This window comes from Bos indicus, chromosome 4 (assembly GCF_029378745.1).
Source record: "Bos indicus isolate NIAB-ARS_2022 breed Sahiwal x Tharparkar chromosome 4, NIAB-ARS_B.indTharparkar_mat_pri_1.0, whole genome shotgun sequence".
Lineage (NCBI taxonomy): Eukaryota > Metazoa > Chordata > Mammalia > Artiodactyla > Bovidae > Bos > Bos indicus.
The window spans coordinates 56,760,631-56,783,374 of NC_091763.1; the positions used below are offsets into that span (position 1 = coordinate 56,760,631).

The following is a 22,744-nucleotide window of genomic DNA, read 5'->3' on the forward strand; positions in this document are numbered from 1 at the left end:
AGGTGGAATCCATAGATTCATGGGTTTTATTAATAAAAGGGGATTGTACTATACATATTATACGTAATAGTCTATTTAGTTCATTAATCCTGATCTAATAGCTTAGGAAAAAAGGCTATGTACTTTAAACTTTACTTGGTATTTATTTTTATTTTATAACCAAGGGCAAATTTAGGGAAGCTATTGCTTTGTTCCTTACCTTTGCTAATTTTATGCATCTTGGAATTTTTTTTTTATCTTTCCAAATTGAATACCGAAAACCACACCAAAAAGACAGTCAAAGCAACTTAAGAAATTATTTCTAAATAAGACTTGCCCTCTAAATCACAAGTTCCATACCCAGCACACTCACTGACTTATAAATCTCTTTCCAGAGATCTTTGCTCTGACTTTTGTTTGAAGAGTGTTGGTATTTCCCCATTTTCTCTCTAGGCTTGAAATGAATGATTTAAAAAGAAAATCCTTCACTGTAATCACAATTCAGGGCTGCCCTCATGCTAGGAACCTAAGCCAGCCAGCTAGAATTACTCTGTGCACAGGGTTCCACATCCCTGTGGTTAAATGCCAGAAACAATTGGAAGGGGATAATGTGTTTATTATTAGAGTCTCTTTTCCGATCCTAAGGATCTCCGTATCTGACTCCTCTAGCATGGGGCTTACTGTATCCCAAAGCTGGACTTTTCTGTCAAGTAAAACCGCCACTTCCGCAGTTGTGTGGGCAAGAATAACAGGCCAGCCCATGACGGCTGCCAGCCTGCAGCTCCTCTGCACGTCTGAATACAAGGGCAGAGTCCAGTTGAGCAACCCAGATTCTCTTTCTTACGGTCTTCATTTTTGGAGAAGCTGAAGCTGGGTGGAAAGTACTAGAATGGCACACAAGAGGTCTGGAGCAGGTAACATTGTGATAGACCTCTCAGTTTCCTTATCTGTAAACAGTTGCCAATGACCCTTGTTCTAGCCATTGTAATTCAGTTGGGTTTTCATTGGAAAACCTCATTGCCTCATTTCTGGCATACAAATACTACCGCAGTAAGCTCTTATCAACTATTGATTGCAGTTTGTGTTTGTCTGCGTGCCTGATTCCAAGGAGGTGGCTTTCAGAGGTCTCTGTTTATACATGTGGCTGTAGGGAGAGTTCATTCATTCACTCATTCATTTATGTTCCATACATTTGTTGGGAACCTCCTATGTTCTTGGCATTCTTTGAGATACCAAGCATAGAGTAAAATAAAGCAGACAAGTATCTTGCCCTCTGTGGTGCTTATGAGAAGGGGTGGAGGTTGGGTTGTGAGGAGAAGAAACAGGAAATCTACAACTTCAAAAAACAAACAAACAAAACACATAATTTCAAATAGTGAATCCCTTGAAGAAAATTAGTCAAGGAATATAACTTATGGTTATGAGGCAGGACTATGGGGTTAGAGGGTGGCCACTGTAGACAGAAGTCCCATCATAAGAGCTGCTTTTTATTGTATAAAGGGTGCGGATGTGTGTGGGGGGTGGGGGGTGGGGAGTGTTCTATTTCTTCATGATCACTCATGTCCCCAATCCGTGTGTCTGAACACAGTGTGTAAGCATACACTGAAATAACTGATTCTTTTTTTTTTCCCCCTTCTACAGCAAAGGAGAAAGGAGAGAAGAAATTGTTTGGCTTCTCCTTTGTTCCCCTGATGCAGGAAGATGGTAGGACACTTCCAGATGGCACGCATGAGCTCATTGTGCATAAGGTAACATCAGTCAGAGGTTGGGGGCAGTTGTGAAAAACAGGGCAGAAGTACTAACTCACAGTCTTATCCTCACTCTGGAAAAGAGAAAAAACGGACTGCAAAGATACTCTTTTGGTTGATTGCTGGCAGAGAGAGTGCATTTTTGAGAGTAGTATCTCTAGATTCTGTCATATTCTGACACGTATTTTAAAGATTTTTTTTGAACTTAATTGAAATAATGGTATTTGGCTAAGTCTATAGGGTGACCTTGAAATCCTATCCATGGCTGTGATAGGATTAGATAAACCTTACAAATAAGGTTTTTAATATTTTAATATATTAATATTTTTAAAATATTCCCAGTACTTGCTTTCTTATCTGTGGACCCCAGAAGCAGATTTTGCAAGGTCACCTTTCTGTTTGTCTCATTTGCTGCTCTCACGAAGCAAGGGAGAAGTAAGTAGCTGTTCCTTGTTATGACAACTTCAGTGGTTGTTACTCTATTTTTTGCCACAAGAATTGGCATGCAAACATTTGGGGAAAAAAATATAGTGTAGTAGGCAATAAAAAGAAAATTCACCTAACAAGAGATCCTTAGGAATTATCAGAGAATACTAGTAATAATGAAATATAGAACAGAAGCAGTTGCAACTATGAAATCAAGCACTAAGGTATATGATTTTCTCCAAAATCTTTCTCCTTTGCATTTCTCCATTTCTGTAACCACACACTCTTCCAGGCTCTTGTCAGCTCTCATCTGGGCTCACTAGTCCTGCCCACCTGGGCCTTCTCTCCCTTTAGTCCATTTTCTAGTCAGCCATTGGGGTGACCTGTCTAAGGTGCAAATCTTACCAGACCCTTGCCTGACTTCAACCCATGGAAAAGCTTCCCATTGCCAACAGTGGAAATGGCAGGCTTTCAGGTATGTCGGGCTGCCTCCTCCCTTATGCCTCTGCTGCTACTGCTAAGTCGCTTCAGTTGTGTCCAACTCTGTGCGACCCCAGAGAAGGCAGCCCACCAGGCTCCCCCGTCCCTGGGATTCTCCAGGCAAGAACACTGGAGTGGGTTGCCATTTCCTTCTCCAATGCGTGAAAGTGAAGTCTCTCAGTTGTGTCCACCCCTTAGCGACCCCATGGACTGCAGCCTACCAGGCTCCTCCATCCATGGGATTTTCCAGGCAAGAGTACTGGAGTGGATTGCCATTGCCTTCTCCGCCCTTATGCCTCATATCATCCCATTTCCAGTCCTCTACCTAATGCCCCAGTCACTTCCTGCCTGCTGGTTCCCCCAGCTCCACTTGACATTCCTGCCGTCATGCTTCCCCTGTCTCCCAACAGTTGGCTCCTCCTCATCTGCAGAGGCTCACCTGGGCCAGAACCTTGGGAAAACAGTCCCCACACCCTAGTTCCTACTGTCTGTGTTCCCAGCTGACTATGTGTCTGTCCATGAATTCTCCAGGTATCTGCACAAATCTCTTACCATTGTCCTCATTACATTGTCAGATGGTTGTCTGATGACCCCTCAACTCACCATGGTAGGTTTAGGAGCCCTTCAGGAACAACAGCTGAGTCAGAGGGGTTCTGGCATGTGGCAGATGTGCAGTGAAGATACACTGAGTGAAGGAAGGATATGACAGAGACTTTCTTTACATTTGGATTATTGCTGGTAAAATGAGTGTTCATGCACAAAACACCGGGTAATTTTTGTTTGTGCTTTGGTATGTATGTGCATATTTCTTGAATCATTTATTTTCTGGTTGTTTGTTCAGCACATTGACTACCACAGACCATGGGGCAGACATTCTTCTAGCAACTGGGAATATAGTGGTGAATAAGACCATTAAAGTGCCTCCATTTCTGACACATACATTCTGTAGACTTCAAAAGTGACTTAAAGGAATTCGTGATGTTAAAATACAGAGAAAAAATATTTTCAAGTTGAGTAACACTGAAGCACACAGAGGAGCTAAATGGACTAGACACGTGAGATGATCTATTTATATAAATAAAGGTCGGCCCCTTTATGTGAAATGGGTAATGTAACAGGCTGTGTCTTCAGCTACAGTTTTCCAAAAGACATAAGTGGCACTTGATGTGAATGTTTGTGATCTTGACTCTCTGTACCATTAAATCTTCACACAGAAAAGGCAGGGCTAAGGTAATTATTAACTTCCTAATAATATTTAGAAGAATAAATCACTTCTTTATGACATTTCACAAGGCTTCCCAAGTGGCACAGTGGTAAAGGATCCACCCACCAATATAGGAGACGCAAGAAACGTGGGTTTGATCCCTAGGTCGGGAAAATCCCCTGGAGGAGGAAATGGCAACCCACTCTAGTATTCTTGCCTGGAAAATCCCATGGACAGAGGAGCCTGGTGAGCTACAGTCCACGGGATTGAAGAGAGCCAGACACGACTGAGTGTACATGACATTTCACAATGTAGGCTATCTCACCTGTGGATTGGAGGGTGTTTTTGGATGGTAGGTACTAACTTTCCAGGCAAGTCTGGGTTGACTTCCTCTAAAGAAGTATAAATAATATTAAAACTCTTAGTTGCTGATTAGAGATACCAATGTGCTTAAAATGCCAGGAGGACAGGTAGCAAGGCTTACTTCTCCATGTGAGCATTTAGCATCCAACTGGTATTGGTTCCCAGGCATAGGCTCATTCCACTCCATTACCTGGGGTCTGTCAGGATGCCTTGGATAGAACCACCATTTTTCTCAAAAGTGGAGCTTTGAATCATCTCAAGCCCTTAAACAAATTTTCAATGAATACATAGAATTCTGATCCAGAAAGCGTAAGAAAATTTATTTGAGCATCAACAGTGTAAAGAGCAGCTCTTCCCAGTGATCTTCCTCATCACAAAGGAGGCTCAGGATGGTATCTGTAGATCATCTCATGCAGGGCAGGCCTACGTTGCGTAGACCCATGAGGAAGCATTAGTTCCGCAGAACAACCCTAAGTAGCTGAGTCTTATGATTAGGATTATTCAGTGTTGCTTAAAGAGAACTGGAATACCTGCCAAGCATAACATCTTTTGTTTTTCATCTAGTTGATACATGGTTTTCTTTTTCATAGTACTGAGCCAAGAAGTTCAATTTCTACTTAAGGGCACTTGCGGGTTATGATTATAAAATGATATTATGAGCATAATGTTATTCTTCCTCTGCCATGATGGGCAGTCTCAAAGCCTGCTGACAATTACAGGCTTGAATTTATTAATTTAAAAATTTGAATAAAAAAGGAAGCTAAGAAGAGGAATGGATTTCAAATTACTGGGTAAAAAAATAGCCCATTTAATAAGTGATGTTGAGATAATTGAGATGGCCACAATAGGTGCTGCAGGGAAAAGTTAAGCTCTGGATTCCTACCCTGCTTCTTATACCAAAGCAGATTCCAATTAAATGTAAAAAATAAAACTGTAAGAGCCTTTATAATATGAATGAACATTTTTAGAAAGTTAAGGGAAGGAGGGCCTTTCTAATGATGCCTCTTCAATGTTAGAAATTAGGTACCCCCAAAATGTATAAATTTAGCTACATAAAGTTTAAAACTGATTTATTTATAAGATCATATGGACTGTAGCCTGCTAGGCTTCTCTGTCCATGGGATTTTCCCAGAGTGGATTGCTATTTCCTTCTCCAGGGGATCTCCCCAACCCAGGGATCAAACCCAGTCTCCCACATTGCAGGCAGACTCTTTACTATCTGAGCCACCAGAGAATCCCTCATAGTAGGATATATAAAATCTACTTTCTTCCTCATGTAAGGTTCTGGTTTAGAAGATTCATTTCTGCAGTGAACTAAGAAAAAAAAAGTGGTATATTGAAAACTATTTAATAGCCTAATTTGGGCCTAAAATTTATGAAAGAGATAATAATTTCCCCTTGTGACAGTGACTGGACTTCTAAGTGTGTTTTAAGGAAATCATTGTGACAAGGTTGTTATCAGTCAGTGGTCTGACAAGAACCTGGACTCATCCTTTAGGGCAGGAGCTAAAGAATTCTGAGGGCAAAGCTCCCTTTCAGAGTCATTTTCACCTTTACATAATTGATAGTATGTTTGCAGTGGTACTCCATGGAGATAACCTCTGAAATCTACAAAAATCCAAATATTATAGCTTTAGAAAGGGAAGTGAAAGAACTTGATTAGTCATCATTAAAGATTTTGTGCTTCCAGGGTCCCTTTTCACCTCTGAGGACATCAGTCATATCTCCAAGTAGTTGATGGCTAAGTCCAAAACTTGTCTTTGGAATTCCTAAGTTGATTGTAACAGCATTTAGTCTTGCTAAGTTTTGTTATTTTGCTGCATTCTGCTAGGTTTGTTGTCTTCCTTAAATTTGTAGAGATATTTTTGGCTACTCATTGCCAGCTACCTGCTGGAAAGCAAAGTTAAGAAAAGAGATTGAAATAATAAGCTTAAGAAAATTCATTTTCCAAGAGTCAAGTCTGTTACGGATAATAATATGAAGGTCCAAAAAAGGATAGGAAGTTTATTAACTGTGTACTCAAGTTTCCATTCTTAACTATTCTAGTGAGGATTTTTATTTCTTTGAAGTACATGCTGAAATACTCTTGGGTCTAGTTTGTATGTATAGATAAACAAGTAATAATATAGTCTACTTTTAAAGAAATCGGGATTTTGCAAATTCATTATGTTGATTAACACCACTATGACTCAAGTGACCCAACTCAGCCAGACTGGGGATTTCCTTAGTAGAGAATCTGATTCCTTAGGGTGGGATTTATTGCTTCTGAGCAAGAGAAGGGCCAGATAAGAAATCAGCTAAATAGAGCATGATCATGTATCCTGGTTGGAAAGGGATTAGTTTAATGTATGGCCTAGATTGCAAGAGTCTTTGATGAATTCATCACTTTTGCTCCCTAGAAATTTGTTCATAAATGCTTTGTGTCTCGTTTTTTCCCTGCAATGTTTCAGTTTCCTGTTTTATACTCCAGTTCCCCACCTGGTCCCTAGAAGTCCAGCACAGCCTCTCTGCACTAGTTACCATCTTTGAGGTGAATTTCTCAGATTGAATTACTTTCCACTTATCCTTTCCTATATGATGTTTGTATTTATAAGTAAAATGAAAAAATGACAGGAGGCTGAAGAATTTAATAGACTGATAGGTTTGCCACCCATCTTGCTGTGCAGAAAACTCTACATACTTCTCCAACAATTCTGAAAGAGACACCCCTGTAAGTGAAAGTCGCTCAGTCGTGTCCAACTCTTTGCAACCCCCTGGACATCACAGTCCAAGGAATTCTCCAGGCCAGAATACTGGAGTGAGTAGCTGCCGGGGCCCAGCCCCACTTGGATCCAGGGATTCCCTCAGGATGATGGCGTCAGCGATTAGAATAGCGATAGCTTAATTAAGTATTAATTAGAGATATAAAGAGTGGTTAAATAGGGATAGCTCAGTGAGAAAATTCAGTGGAGAAAAGAGGCTGAATAACTTGGTTTACGTGGAAAACGAATAAAACTCCAAGACAAGGAGTTTGTGTCACCTACGTAGGCCGCAGGCGTCCTCCTGTTCTCCCGAAGGAGAGGAGACACTAAGGCCTCCCCGGTCAGATCTTAGAAGCCCAGGCAAAATTAGTAGGCTTGACAAGCCTCCATGCTCCAGATGGGAATTCAGCCAGGAGGTGAGAGAAAGAACGATATGGGGAGACCAAGCTTCAGTGAGCAAGGCCCATAGCTTTATTCTCTGTTATTTTCAACAGGGGCTTTTATACCCTAAGTGGCACGTAGAGGATAATAGGGGGTGTGAAATCATGCAGAGTCAGCAGTCTTTGATCCTTATGGAAATCAGGGTTTCTTTTCTGCAAACTTACAATATACAAATGGCTTAGGTGATTTACATCATCTTCTGGCCAGAAGGCCTGTTAACATTTTATGACTCTAACAAAGGTTTGTCAACCATAATACTTATTTTCTCTAAGAGTAATTATTTTAAAGTTTGGCGCCATCCTCCGAAGGTGTTAAAGTTGCATTCCTATAGGGCAGAGGTGCAGTGGGTTTACAACAAAGGAAAGAATTTATTACCTTAAGGGTCTAAAGTTGTTAACACCAAGGCCACTACTTATTTTTTCTACATACCAACTATATTAATTAATACACTTCCAAGGATACAATATAGGGGATGTGGAAACTTGGCAGCAAGCATAGGCTCAACAATGAAATCTTCTACTAGTTCTATTCTGACAATTTCTAACTCTCCAAGAGGCTCTATACTATTTGAATATCTTAAGCTTCCTGTGCCGCTCATGTTTACAATTGTAAACAATTGTATGCATAGCTGTAGGAGTCCGGGTAAACCTGTCAGGCAAGTTAGAGAGCCATCTGAGGGGTTTGTGAACTAAAACACTCTTGTCATGCCCAGGAACTTTATTAACTGGAGCTGTAAGTTAACTCTTTTTCAGAGAGGGAGATGGTGGTGGGGGACAGCCCCCCGTAAAGTCAGAGGTGTAGGTGAGAGCACAAAGCAGTAAGGCAGGCAGACTCTGGTTTTGGGGTAGAGCTCAGGCAGGCCCAGAGGGGCACCCCTCGAGTTTTGGCTCACCTTGCCCACCAGAACTCTCCCACATAACCCTGTTATGGGTGGGGACTCCCGTGCTGGCTCCCGGCAAGTAGCCTTTCCCTTCTCCATGGGATCGTTCCAACCCAGGGATTGAACCCAGGTCTCCTGCATTGCAGGCAGATTCTTTACCAGCTGAGTCACAAGGGAACCCCACAAGGACACCCCTATAATCATGAGAAATAAATCTTAGACAAGCACAAAACATTTCTGTCCACCCTGGGCTTAGGCATAGGAGCATTGGTCACATAACCCTTGTTTTATTACAGACTATAAGAGAAATTAGGTAGCATACACCTGCAAAATTAAATCAAAATGTAAATAGCCTGGTAAATTTAGCATAAAAGTAAGCCAAACCAGACTTCCCTGTAGCTCAAATGGTAAAGAATCTGCCTGCAAGGCAGGAGACCAGGGTTTGATCCCTGGGTTGGGAAGTTCCTCTGGAGAAGGGAATGGCAATCCACTCCAGTATTCTTGCCTGGAGAATTCCATGGACAGAGAAGCCTGGCAGGCTACAGTCCGTGGAATGGCAAAGAGTCGGACATGACTGAGCGACTAACACAGTCCAGCACAAACTAAGTCAAGCAAAGAAAAAGAAAGGAAATAAAGCTAAGATAACTTAATAAGTGGACTTGATCTCAGCCCTGAAGGCTACTAATGTGATGGGCAGAAAGTGCTTTCATTCTCAGTAATTAATACTATTACACAATCTTTTAAAATCTCTGCCTCTGCTGATCTCTGGCTCTCCTGCTGAGAGAGCTTCCTGTGTGGCCTCTGGAGTAGAGAAAGCTCTTCTTCTGAAGCCTCATGTTCAGTATCCTGACTCTAGATCTCTTTAAATGGCCCAGTGCATGTAAAGATACCATTCTCCATCCTTTTGTAGAGTCTCCATGCCCTCTCTCTATAAGGCTTGTTCCATACAACATGGCAACTTTCTACCTGTCCTGGTTACTGTCTCTGTTGTTCAGTCACTAAATCATGTCCAAATCTTTGTGACCACATAGATTGAGCACACCAGGCTCCTCTGTCCTCCACTATCTCCCAGAGTTTGCTCAAATTCCATTGAGTCCGTGATGCTATCTAACCATCTCATCCTCTGTCGCCCTCTTCTCCTTTTGCCTTCAGTCTTTTCCCAGCCTCAGGGTGTTTTCCAATGAGTTGGCTCTTCGCATCAGGTGGCCAAAGTAATGGAACTTCAGCTTTAGCAACAGTCCTTCCAGTGATTATTCAGGGTTGATTTCCTTTAGGATTGACTGGTTTGATCTCCTTGCTGTCTAAGGGACTCTCAAGAGTCTGCTCCAATACCGTATTTTGAAGGCATCAATTCTTCAGCACTGAGCCTTCTTTATGGTCCACCTGTTTATGTCAGCAAAGAGATGTCTGTGCTTTTTTAATATGCTCTCTAGGTTTGTCATAGCTTTCCTTTCAGGGAGCAAGTGTCTTAATTTCATGGCTGCAGTCACTGTCCAAAGTGATTTGGAGCCCAGGAAAACCAAATCTGTCACTGCTTCCACTTTTTCCCTTTCGGTTTGCCATGAAGTGATGGCACCAGATGCCATAATCTTAGTTTTTTGAATGTTGAGTTTCAAGTCAGCTTTTTCACTCTCCTCCTTTACCTTCATTGAGAGGATCTTTAGTTCCTCTTCACTTTCTGCCAGTGAAGTGATATCATCTGCATATCTGAGGTTATTGATATTTCTCCCAGCAGTCTTGATTGCACCTTATGATTTATCCAACTTGGCATTTCATATGATGTACTCTGCATGGAAGTTAAATAAGCAGGGTGACAATACACAGCCTCGATGTACTCCTTTCCCAGTTTTGAACCAGTCTGTTGTTCTACATCTAGTTCTAACAGTTGTGTCTTGACCTGCATACAGATTTCTCAGGAGACAGGTAAGGTGGTCTGGTATTCCCATCTCTTTAAGAATTTTTCTGCAGTTTGTTGTGATCCACACAGTCAAAGGCTTTAGCATAGTCAGTGAAGCAGAAGTAGATGTTTTTCTGGAATTACGTTGCTTTTTCTGTGATCCAACTAATGTTGGCAATTTGATCTCTGCTTCCTCTGCCTTTTCTAAATCCAGCTTGTATACCTGGAAGTTCTCAGTGCACATACTGTTGAAGCCTAGCTTGAAAGACTTTGAGCATTACTTTGCTAGTGTATGAAATGAGTGCAGTTGTACAGTAGTTTGAACATTCTTCGGCACTGCCCTTCTTTGGAACTGGAATGAAAACTGACCTTTTCCAGTCCTGTGGCCACTGCTGGGTTTTCCAAATTTGCTGATATATTGAGTGCAACACTTTAATGGCATCATCTTTTACGATGTGAAATAGCTCAGCTGGAAATCTATCACCTCCACTAACTTGTTCAGAGTAATGCTTCCTAAGGCCTACTTGACTTCACACTCCAGGATGTCTGGCTCTAGGTGAGTGACCATACCATCAAAGTTATCTGGGTCATTAAGACTTTTTTGTATAGTTCTTCTGTGTATTCTTGCCACCTCTTCTTAATTGCTTCTGCTTCTGTTAGGTCCTTGCTGTTTCTGTCCTTTATCATGCTCATCCTTGCATGACATGTTCCCTTATTGTCTCCAATTTTCTTGAAGAGATCTCTAGTCTTTCCCATTCTATTTTTTTCTTCTATTTCTTTGCATTGTTCATTTAAGAAGTCTTTCTTATCTCTCCTTGCTATTCTCTGGAACTCTGCATTTATTTGGGCATATCTTTCCCTCTGTCCCTTGACTTTTGTTTCTCTTTTTTCCTTAGCTATTTGTAGAGCTTCCTTAGACAACCACTTTGTCTTCTTGCATGTCTTTTCCTTGGGGATGGTTTGGTCACCCACTCCTGTATGGGGTTACAAACCTCTGTCCATAGTTCCCTTCTTAATCCTCATAACAACTACTGACAAGACTTTACCACTCTGCCTGCCTCACCACTTCCCCTGTCCTTAACAGAGAAAACAGAAGCCATCAGACAGGAACTTCCTTAAATCCATGTGTTCTCTCCTTTGCCACCTGCACACTTATCTGCCTCCTTCCTTTCCTTCTTGCTTCCTGTCTCAGTGGTGGGGCAAGACTCCTTCCCTTCAAGGCTAATGCTTCCACCTGCTTCTTTCAGGATCTTCCTCTTCTCCTGGCTCCCCTTAGCTTGCTTCTCTTAGCATTCCCTCTTGTTTCCTCTCTTCTGGCAGTGTTATCAGATTTTTAACACTCTAAAGCATTTTTCTTTTATTTATTTTAATTGGAGGCTAATAACTTTACAATATTGTAGTGGGTTTTGCCATATTTTTACATGAATCAGCCATGGTTGTACACATGTCCCCCATCCTGAACCCCGCTCCCACCTCCCTCTCCATCCCATCCCTCAGGGTGATCCCAGTGCACCAGCCCTGAGCACCTTGTCTCATGCATCGAACCTGGACTGGTGATCTGTTTCACATATGATAACATACATGTTTCAATGCTATTCTCTCAAATCATCCCACCCTCGTCTTCTCCCACAGAGTCCAAAAGACTGTTCTATATATCTGTGTCTCTTTTGCTGTCTCACATATAAGGTCATTGTTACCATCTTCTAAATTCCATATATATGCATTAGTATACTGTATTGGTGTTTTTCATTCTAACTTACTTCACTCTGTATAAAGCCTCCAGTTTCATCTACCTCGTTAGAACTGATTCAGATGTATTCTTTTTAATGTGTGAGTAATATTCCATTGTGTATATGTACCAGAGCTTTCTTATCCATTCGTCTGCCGATGGACATCTAGGTTGCTTCCATGTCCTGGCTATTATCAACAGTGCTGCAATGAACATTGGGGTTCACATGTCTCTTTCAATTCTGGTTTCCTCAGTGTGTATGCCCAGCAATGGGATTGCTGGGTCATATGGCAGTTCTATTTCCAGTTTTTTCCATCTGTATGTCTTCTTTGGAGAAATGTCTGTTTAGGTCTTTGTCCCATTTTTTGATTTGGTCATTTATTTTTCTGGAATTGAGCTGTAGGAGTTGCTTCTATATTTTTGAGATTAATTCTTTTTCAGTTGCTTTGTTTGCTATTATTTTCTCCCATTCTGAAGGCTGTCTTTTCACCTTGCTTATATTTTCTTTCATTGTGCAAAAGCTTTTAGGTTTAATTAGGTCCCATTTGTTTATTTTTGCTTTTATTTCCATTACTCTGGGAGGTGGGTCATAGAGGATCCTGCTGTGATTTATGTCAGAGTGTTTTGCCTATGTTTTCCTCTAGGAGTTTTATAGTTTTTGGTCTTACATTTAGATCTCTAGTCCATTTCGAGTTTATTTTTGTGAATGGTGTTAGAAAGTGTTCTAGTTTCATTCTTTTACAAGTGGTTGACTAGTTTTCCCAGCCTTTTTTCCAGTGTATATTCTTCCCTCCTTTGTCAAAGATAAGGTGTCCATATGTGCGTGATTTATCTCTGGGCTTTCTGTTTTGTTCCATTGATCTATATTTCTGTCTTTGTGCCAGTACCATGCTGTCTTGATGACTGTGGCTTTGTAGTAGAGCCTGAAGTCAGGCAGGTTGATTCCTCCAGTTCCATTCTTCTTTCTCAAGATTACTTTGGCTATTCGAGGTTTTTTTATATTTCCTTACAAATTGTGAAATTATTTGTTCTAGTTCTCTGAAAAATACTGTTGGTAGCTTGATAGGGATTGCATTGAATCTATAGATTGCTTTAGGTAGTATACTCATTTTCACTATATTGATTCTTCAAATTCATGAACATGGTATATTTCCCCATCTATTTGTGTCCTCTTTGATTTCTTTCACCAGTGTTTTATAGTTTTCTATATATAGGTCTTGTGTTTCTTTAGGTAGATTTACTCCTAAGTATTTTATTCTTCTCGTTGCAATGGTGAATGGGATTGTTTCCTTAATTTCTCTTTCTGTTTTCTCATTGTTAGTGTATAGGTATGCAAGGGATTACTGTGTGTTAATTTTATATCCTGCAACTTTACTATATTCATTGATTAGCTCTAGTAATTTTCTGGTGCAGTCTTTAGGGTTTTCTATGTAAAGGATCATGTCATCTGCAAACAGTGAGAGTTTTACTACTTCTTTTCAAATCTGGATTCCTTTTATTTATTTTTCTTCTCTGATTGCTGTGGCTAAAGCTTCCAAAACTATGTTGAATAGTAGTGGTGGGAGTGGGCACCCTTTTCTTGTTCCTGACTTTAGGGGAAATGCTTTCAATTTTTCACCATTGAGAATAATGTTTGCTGTGGTTTTGTCATATATAGCTTTTATTATGTTGAGGTATGTTCTTTCTATTCCTGCTTCTGGAGGGTTTTTATCATAAATGGATGTTGAATTTTGTCAAAGACCTTTTCTGCATCTATTGAGATAATCATGTTTTTTATCTTTCAATTTGTTAATGTGCGTGGTGTATTATATTGATTGATTTGCAGATATTGAAGAATCTTTGCATCCCTGGGATAAAGCCCACTTGATCATGGTGTGTGATCTTTTTAATGTGTTGTTGGATTCTGATTGCTAGAATGTTGTTAAGGAGTTTTGCACCTCTGTTCATCAGTGATATTGGCCTGCAGTTTTCTTTTTTTGTGGCATCTTTGTCAGGTTTAGGTATTAGGGTGATGGTGGCCTCACAGAATGAGTTTGGCAGTTTACCTTCCTCTGCAATTTTCTGGAAGAGCTTGAGTAGGATAGGTGTTTACACTTCTCTAAATTTTGGGTAGAATTCAGCTGTGAAGCCATTTGGTCCTGGGCTTTTGCTTGCTGAAAGATTTCTGATTACAGTTTCGATTTCCGTGCTTGTGATGCATCCGTTAAGATATTCTGTTTCTTCCTGGTTCAGTTTTGAAAAGTTATACTTTTCTAAAAATTTGTCCGTTTCTTCTAAGTTGTCCATTTTATTGGCATATAGTTGCTGATAGTAGTCTCTTATCCTTTGTATTTCTGTGTTGTCTGTTGTAATTTCTCCATTTTCATTTCTAATTTTGTTGATTTTATTCTTTTCCCTTTGTTTCTTGATTAGTCTGGCTAGTGGTTTGTCAATTTTATTTATCTTTTCAAAGAACCAGCTTTTAGCTCTATTGATTTTTGCTATGGTCTCTTTTGTTTCTTTTGCATTTATTTCTACCCTAATTTTTATAATTTCTTTCCTTCTACTAGCCCTTTTTCTTTAAAGACAAACTACGTTGTAATAGCTACCACGCTGTTTCTTCCTGTCCCTCATGAGCCACCTGCAGGAAAGGCTGGTCTTCACTCACTGTCTCTACTTCCCTCCATCCCATTTGTCCCTTGGACTACTTTCTGTCCTCAAAGCTCAAATGAAGTTTTCCCCTCAAGGTCACCTACACTGGCCAACCTTCTAGACACTTCCTAAATCTTCCCTTACTTGACTTCCCTATAACGTGTAATACTATTGATTACCCTTCTTGAAAATCCCACATTTTGTGGTCTGACAGTGTTCTCCTGAGTCTGATCCTTCTACTCCTTTGAGTACTCTTCTCTCTTATCTGTATTAAAAAAAAAAAAAATTATTTAGTAAAGTATGTTTTTGTTGCATGTGCTCAGTCACTCAGTCATGTCCAACTCTTTGTGGCCCCATTAACTGTAGCCTGCCAGGCTCTTTGCATGAAATTTCCCATGCAAGAATAATGCAGTGTGTTGCCATTCCCTGCTGCAGAAGATCTTGCCACCCCAGGGATCGAACCTGCATCTCTTGTATCCCAGGGATGAACCTGTGTCTTTTGTCTCCTGCATTGGTAGATGGATTCTTACCACTAGTGCCACCTGGGAATCCCCTAGTGAAGTATAGTTAACTTAGAAACATTGTGTTGATTACTGCTGTACTGCAAAATGACTCAGCTATACACATATATCTTCTTTTTCATATTCTTTCCCCTTATGGCTTATCACAGTATGTTGAATATAGTTCCCTGTGCTATACAGTAGGACTTTGTTGTTTATCCTTCCTGTATATACTAGTGTGCATCTTATCTGCATCTTAAATGTTGGTGTTATCATGGATTTAATCTTTGGACTCTATCTGTGTCTTCTACACTCTGGAACCATCTCACCCACTTCTGTGGGTTAATTTGCTACATCTCTGCTGATGATGTCCAGATCTGGGTTTGTAGTTCAGGGCTTTTACCAGCCTACTGAGCATCTTCAGCGGGATCTGCCAGAGATACCTCTTAACTCAGCTTGTCCAAAACTGAATTTTTTTATTCCATCTCCATCCTCTCCTGTGGTGAATTGAAACCTTCAGTTTCTCTTGACTGCTCACACTTTACCTCACCATCTAAACACTTGGTTTCATGACCAGTCACTGCCTCCTCCTTGGTGGTTCTTTAAGAAATTTAAACCAGAGACAGATATCAGAATCAGCCCGAGTTTTCCTCCTTTAAGAAGTTCAGAGTAGTCCCAAGGCTTTTTTGGTCCTAAAAAGAAAAAAAATCACATCATTTAGCCACACTCAACTACATATAGTTGTCTGACTACACCTGTATTTTTTAAAACAGTTGTTTTTTCAGTTAGATAAGCGTTTCAAAAATAGTACAGAAAATTCCCATATACCCTTCACCCAACTTCTCCTTATGTTAGCATCTTACATAACCGCAGAACATTTATTGAAACTAAATTAACCTCAGTGGAATACTGTTAACACACACTTATTTGGATGTTGCACATTTTTCCAGTACTTTTCTTTTTCTCTTCTGGGATCTAGTCTAGAACCCACATTGCATTTAGTTGCCGTATCGTCATCGTCTCATATATGTGTTTTTCTCCCCCAGTGTCTTTATATGTTTTGTTTCTTCTGTATAACCTGTCTTTCTGTCCCTTGCCTGGCAAGCCTCTTAGTCTTTATGACTGAAGTCAAATAGCCTTTCCCCCCACAGAGTTTTCTCTACTTCCCTGGCGGAGCTAAAATCCAGGGGTCTTTACTGCTGCTTTGTCATCAGTCTTAACAAATGAGTGCAGAGGTCAGACATGTAATGCCCTCACGTACAGGTACAGTTTTTATTTCCTTGTTACATTCTTTATACTGAATTAAAAGACTCAAATAGTAGAATTTTAATACATGTTTAATACTGACATTAAGAATGATGAGTCATGTTGAAAGGATCCCCAGAAGAAGATGTTTTTCTGCCACAGCTGTTGATAAATCTGGTTCATTTAACTGGCAGTAGTTTCAAATGGATTGTCTAACTTACTATAGTTTTTAATTTAATTCTCTACATCCTGAAACTTACGGGCCCCTTAATTTTATTAATATACTATGAATCTCTGTACCAGTTAATATCTGAAGAAATTTCTTGTTTATTTCTCTCAATTATATAGCTTGCATTTTTGCACCTATCACTTTTCTGGATGACTGTCTGTGGCTGACCACTGCATCTCTTTCTTGTGCTCAAGACTGGGCAAAAAGTGGCCTGGGGTGTGATGTACCATTCATTGCTCCACCAACTGATTTTAATTCTGGGCAAAGAAATAGATTGTGAGCCAGGCTATATCATCTCAAAGAAGAGGCTACTACTGCTGCCACAGAGCCTTTGTTATAACTCTTCTTTAATAATCTAGGGAGTCCATCCCTCCTGTCAGATCTGATTTCAGTCTCAAGTAAAGCAGCAGGCTGGCTTTCATCTCCCTCTTCTCTAATTTGTAATAAATTAACTTCATGCCATTTTAAAATGACTTGCACAGATCCCACCCTATCGAAGCAAACACAGAATTGTCCTTTTCTGTGACAGTGACATTGTTTTGTTCCCATTATCCAGGTGCAACCTCAGGGGGTTGTAGTCATGTGGCCTGGTCTCTCCTAGGAAGAATGGCTCAGTTAATCGTTCCCACATCTCTCTGTCTGTCTCCCCCATCTGACATAATACCAGCAAGACTTTTGCTTGTCTGTGTCTGCTGCAAGAGGAGGGGAGGATATTTCTTCTTATTCTAATATCCATGTTGCCTTTTTCCGTGCCCACACTGGATTTAATGGAAAAAAAAATCATCCCTGTGCTAAAACAAAAATAGTTGCATTATGGGTATTCCCTAGAATGCAAGTGATCCGTATTTAACTACTCATTGGTTTAGGGATGTAACTGCATTTTACTGTGGTGACAAAACCATCCATCAAAAAACACAGTGATGTAGTTTTGTGCAAAGCTGCAATGTTTTAATATTCAGATTCACAGGCATTCAGACATCCAGCCACAACTTTTTTGCACTGATATTTCCATGCTGTACTTTACCAGCTTCATTTCTGTGACTTCCTTGATTTTTAGCCCTTCACCTGGGGGAAGATTGCTCCTACCCATTTATTCTCTCCCATCCGTACCCTTGTTCAGACTCCTCCTCACAGTCCAGACTCTTCTCCCACCTGGCAGAAGAACGCTCGAGAAATTCATGGCTGACTCGTTCTCACTCCCTGGCTTCTGCTGGTGAGCTGAGCATTTCCTCTGAAGAACTGGACAACCTTTCTGGCTTAACCCTTTGCAACATCTGCTGTGCACTACAGGCCTATCTTCTGGAACCTGTTTCTAGTCTTCACTGCTCTTCAGTCTCATTTTTTTTTCTGTTTCATCCAGTGAATGAACAAATTATCTCTGACTCATCTGTTGTGTTCCTAGGCTCCCATGACATGCCTTCTCTGCTCCTATGTGCTTCTCCTCCCCACTGCATCCAGATCACATGATCCCTTTTGCTCCCTGGGTGGTTTCAGAACACAGACCAGCCATTTCACTGTAGGACTCATAGGCTTGTTAGGTATGAAACTATTTTAGCTCCAAAGACCACTCTAAGCTCTCTCCCAGGGTGTTTCCCACAAACATACTTTGTGTGTGTGAAAAATGAAATCTTGGGGGTGATCTTTCTTAACCATACCTACCATTCAATATGTTATCTGTTAATTTTAAATTTGTTACAGCAAAACTCAAAACCTGGTTAAAACAACAGTGGAAGAGTCATTGTAGTCACGATTGCTATTTTGTATAGTAGTTGAGAGCATGAACTTTGGTTCACATCTTGGCTCTGATTCTTACTAACATTGTAATATTGAGCAAATCACATAAGCTTTTCAGGTTATGATGTTCTGCCTCACAGGATTATTATCAGAGTAAAAAAACACATGCAGAGTGCTTAGCCTGACATTTAGTAAGCCTTTGTAAATGATGGCAAATGCATGTAAATAAATGTAAATGCAGACCATGGAGTTGCAGAGTCAGACACAACTTAGCACATGACTTAGCAACTGAACAACATCAACAGAATGATTGTTGCTTGGATTGCCTTTAAAATCTCTAGTGCTGTGTGATGTGTTGAGGATGCAAGCTGAAAACCTCAGAGGACAAGAAAAGGCAGGCTGTGAGATTTTCTCTGCAGGCCACTTAAGTTCTTTGGAAATAGATTTAAACTCTAACCCCATACCTAACATATGATTTTGACTGCTAATGGACCAAAAAAAAAAAAAACTATTTTGAACACCTAGTATTAGTAAATATTATAATACAGTAAATATTAAAGCAAAAAGTTCACAGAGACCAAAGAGTTTTTATGTACTTTTCTTTACTAAATTAATAGGTAGAATTCCTGCCCATCCTCTCCACTTCCTCTCCACACCAGCACCAACATACACACAACACATAACAAAAAACACAGTGGTATTATTGGTGGAAGGAAGGTCTTAACTTCTGTGTCCAGAGTAATGTTTGTATTAACGACTGTATTTTGTGTTGAGTAAGGGTGATAGAGTTCAGCTGTAAGAAGGTATCAAGATGTAACAGCTCGAAATCAGAGAGACTCCAATGCTGAGGTCTTGCCCCTAGGCTGGGGGAGAAGTGCAGTGAACTATAATAGGTGGCACTCACCTGGCCACAGTGACTGCCCCCTGTAAAGGCAGCCACGGTGTCTATTCACAGTGCCCCCTATGGGCAGAACACGACCATCGCATCTTCAATCACAGAAGTGGTTGATCCTTGACTGCAGGTTGAGCTACAGGGGTTCAGCAAGCAGACATTCTAAGAGGTTTCCAGAAGTATTCAAGAACCAGGCAGTCATTTGTGGGGATGGGGATAAGAAAGCAATCTATAGCTTCAGGATTTCTGTACACAGATGAAGCATACCAGACCAAGGCATGCTCCAGCTTCTGGGGAAGAAACCTGGAAATAACTGGATGGTGTCTGGACTGGGGTTGTATGAAGCTTCAGTTTTAATAGGAAGGAGTGGTTCAACATACCGAATACAGGTCACGCTGGAGATGGGACCAGAGCATGTTACTGACCCTACAAACAATATCCAGGCAGAAAAAAATAGGACCAGTGTAGGGTGCTGTGCTCCAAGCCCTGATACCAGAACAAGACTGAGAAGAGGGGATGGTGACCCCAGGTTCCATAACTTTACATTGCTAAGCACTTTTTATTCAGGAAAGCATCTGAAGTGTTCACGTTATAATTATTTCTAAACTATATATGCACTCTTCTGTCTAAATGAAATACCTTGCCGAAGCATTTGGAGCCATAACTTTAGAAGAGAGTTTCTTGTGTTTATTGGTCCTCTTGTTACTGGGCAGATGTGCCAGGAAGAACATCTTGTAATATTCTGATTTTGTGTCTCTAAGCTTATTAGAGTTGTCTTTCTTAAAGATTTAGTATTAAAAAATGTTTGTAAATCACACAGATTAGCCTAGAATACCAAAGGGGTTCTGCGCTTAATTTCCTACCTGTTCCCAAGACACTAGCCTTAAAAATAAATATATACATTAAAAACAATAAAGTTCCTAAATTTAGTTATTTAGTTAAACTAAATACTAAGTTTAGCATAACTAAACTTATTTAGTTCAAAATAAGGTAAGCTATACTGATTCTGTATCTGTTACAATATATTTTTCTCAAAATTTTAATTTAAAGTCACCTTCATTACAGAAACAGTATATAGATAAACAAAAATAAAAACACCATATTCTGATTGCTCAGATGATGTTAACTATTAGGGTATATGATGATGTTACCCCTTAGGGTATATCTTTCTGGAGGTTCTTCTGTATGACATTTTTACCCAGATGATGTTATTTATTTTAGTAGACTTTTAAAAGAGTAGCTTAGTATAATATAAAGTTGAGAGTAAAGGATAGAGACTTCCCTTCCACCCTCTGCCCTGGCATATGTGTAGCTTCCTCCACTGTCAGCATCATTCACCAGAAAGGTGCATATTTATTTTAACCAAGGTTGAATCTGCATTGACACATCATCATTACCCAAAGCCCTTAGTTTACTAGGGTTCACTCTTTTTTTATGCATAATTTTATTTTTCTTGATTTTTGGCTGTGCTGGGTCTTTGTTGCTATGCCGGCTTTTCTCTACTCACAGAGAGTGAGGGACGTTCTCTAATTGTGCTCAGGCTTCCCATCGTGGTGGCTTCTCTTGTTGCCGAGCACAGGCTCTAGGGCGCACAGGCTTCAGTAGCTGAGGCACGTGGGCTCAGTAGTTGTGGCTCCCGGGCGCTAGAACACAGGCTCAGTTGTTGTGGCACACGGGCTTAATTGCTCCACAACATGTGGGATCTTCCCAGATCAGGGATCAAACCCATGTCTCCTGCTTTGGCAGATGGATTCTATACCACTGAGCTACCAGGGAAACCCTAGGTTTCACTCTTGTTTTTGTGTATTCTGTGTATTTGGACAAATGTATAGTGACATGTATCTATCATCATAATATCATACTGCCCTAGAAAAATCTTCCGTGGTCTGTCTGTTCATCCTTTCTCCTACTCCCAACCTCTGGAAACCACTAATTTTTTTTTTTAACTGTCTTCATAGTTCTGCACTTTCTAGAATATTACATAGTTAGAATCATGGAGTTTGTAGACTTTTCAGATTGGCTTCTTTCACTTAGTGATATGCATTGTTTCCTCCATGTCTTTTCATGGCTTGGTAGCTCATTTATTTTTAGCACTGAAATGGTATTCTGGTTTCTGGATGTACCACATTTATCTATTCATGTACTGAAGAATATCTCGGTTGCTTCATTATATGTATTTTTTATTTTTTTATTGAAGTATAGTTTATTTACAATGTTGTGCCAATCTCTGCTATACAGCAAAGTAACTCAGTGATACACATGTAATAGACATGCTTTTTTTAATATTCTTTTCCATTATCGTTTATTGCAAGATATTGAATATAGTTTCCTGTGCTATACAATAGGACCTTATTATTTTTTTATTTACTTTTTCCAGTTAATGACTTTTCCAATCATTAATTTTTTTTTATCTCATCTAGAACTTAGTCAATGTATCAATTCCAAAAGAAAATCCTTTTCAGCAAGTTTGTCCAAATCCAGGGCCATTATATTGTATCTGGCTCTTACATATCTCTTAAGTATTATTTAATCTAGAGTAATCCTTTTTTTTTTCCCCCACAAAACTTGACTTGTGGAGTCAAAGACAGGCATCCTACAGAAAGTGCCGCCTTCTGGGTTTGTCTGGTTGCTTCCCCATAGCATTCAGCATGTTGCTCTGTCCTTTGTATTATCTGTGAAGTGGAAGGTGAATCTGTTGGTGTCACCCATTCAGGCTCCACAGCTTTGGGAGGAATGCATTGCGAGGATGATGTGTTGTTTTCGTTGCCCTGCATCAGAGGGCCGACAGCCCAATCCCCCGACGTGCAGTTACATTTGTCCCCTTGCCGGTAGGAGGGAATCTGTGTGGTAGCGTAGAATGTTCATTTGCTCATCAACAATTTTCCTACTGATTTTAGCATTTAGTGACAACCCTTGACTAAAGAAAGAATTACACTAGGAATATGAAACTGTATTTTTAAAACCTATAATTTCTTTTACATTTGTTGACTGACATTTTCTGTAGGGATTTCTCACCATAGTGGGATTATTATATTATCATGAAATACAGAGTCCTTTAATTGCCTGTTTTCAAAGTAAGGAGTTGTTTAATATCTACCTCAGAGGAGATGTGGGAAGAATTTAAGCACTTTTTTAAAATGCTATGGTTGTGGGATGAGGGGTGGTGGTGGGAGGGAGGCTCAAGATGGAGGGGATATATGTGTGTGTAGATATATATGTATATATACATATAGTTATGGTTGATTCGCGTTGTATGACAGAAACCAACACAACATTGTAAAGCAATTATCCTCCAGTTAAAAGATTTTTTAAAATGCTATGGTCACTGCAATATGATTTCTTGAGCACTTCCAATGTATCAGGCTCTATGTAAAGGCCTCACGTAATCTAATTTGTTTGGCAGCATAGTGAGGTCATAGAGATAGAAAACGGAAATCATAAGAGGCTGAATAACTTGATACAGTTACTTGTGTGGGAAGTAAGAGAGCTAGAATTCAAACCCAAATGGGTCTGCGTCCAAAATAAGTGAGTTATTCCTCTTAGACATTTTTGTTGCATTTTACTTAAAAGCCAAATTCTGTTTGTAATGATATTTGGAATATTTCCCAGTTCTTAAAAACTAGAA

The 22,744-nt window shown here is 40.0% G+C and overlaps 1 protein-coding gene across 3 annotated transcripts in view; it reads left to right on the plus strand.

The window, feature by feature from the left end:
• The window catches only part of DOCK4 (dedicator of cytokinesis 4), a 477,852-nt gene that overhangs the window by 296,907 nt on the left and 158,201 nt on the right, over positions 1 to 22,744 (plus strand). For all 3 annotated transcript variants that reach the window (XM_070787253.1, XM_070787255.1, XM_070787254.1), the window contains exon 16: positions 1,621 to 1,727. In XM_070787253.1, coding sequence (XP_070643354.1) covers positions 1,621 to 1,727 — 107 coding nt within the window. The remainder of the gene's footprint in view (positions 1 to 1,620; positions 1,728 to 22,744) is intronic.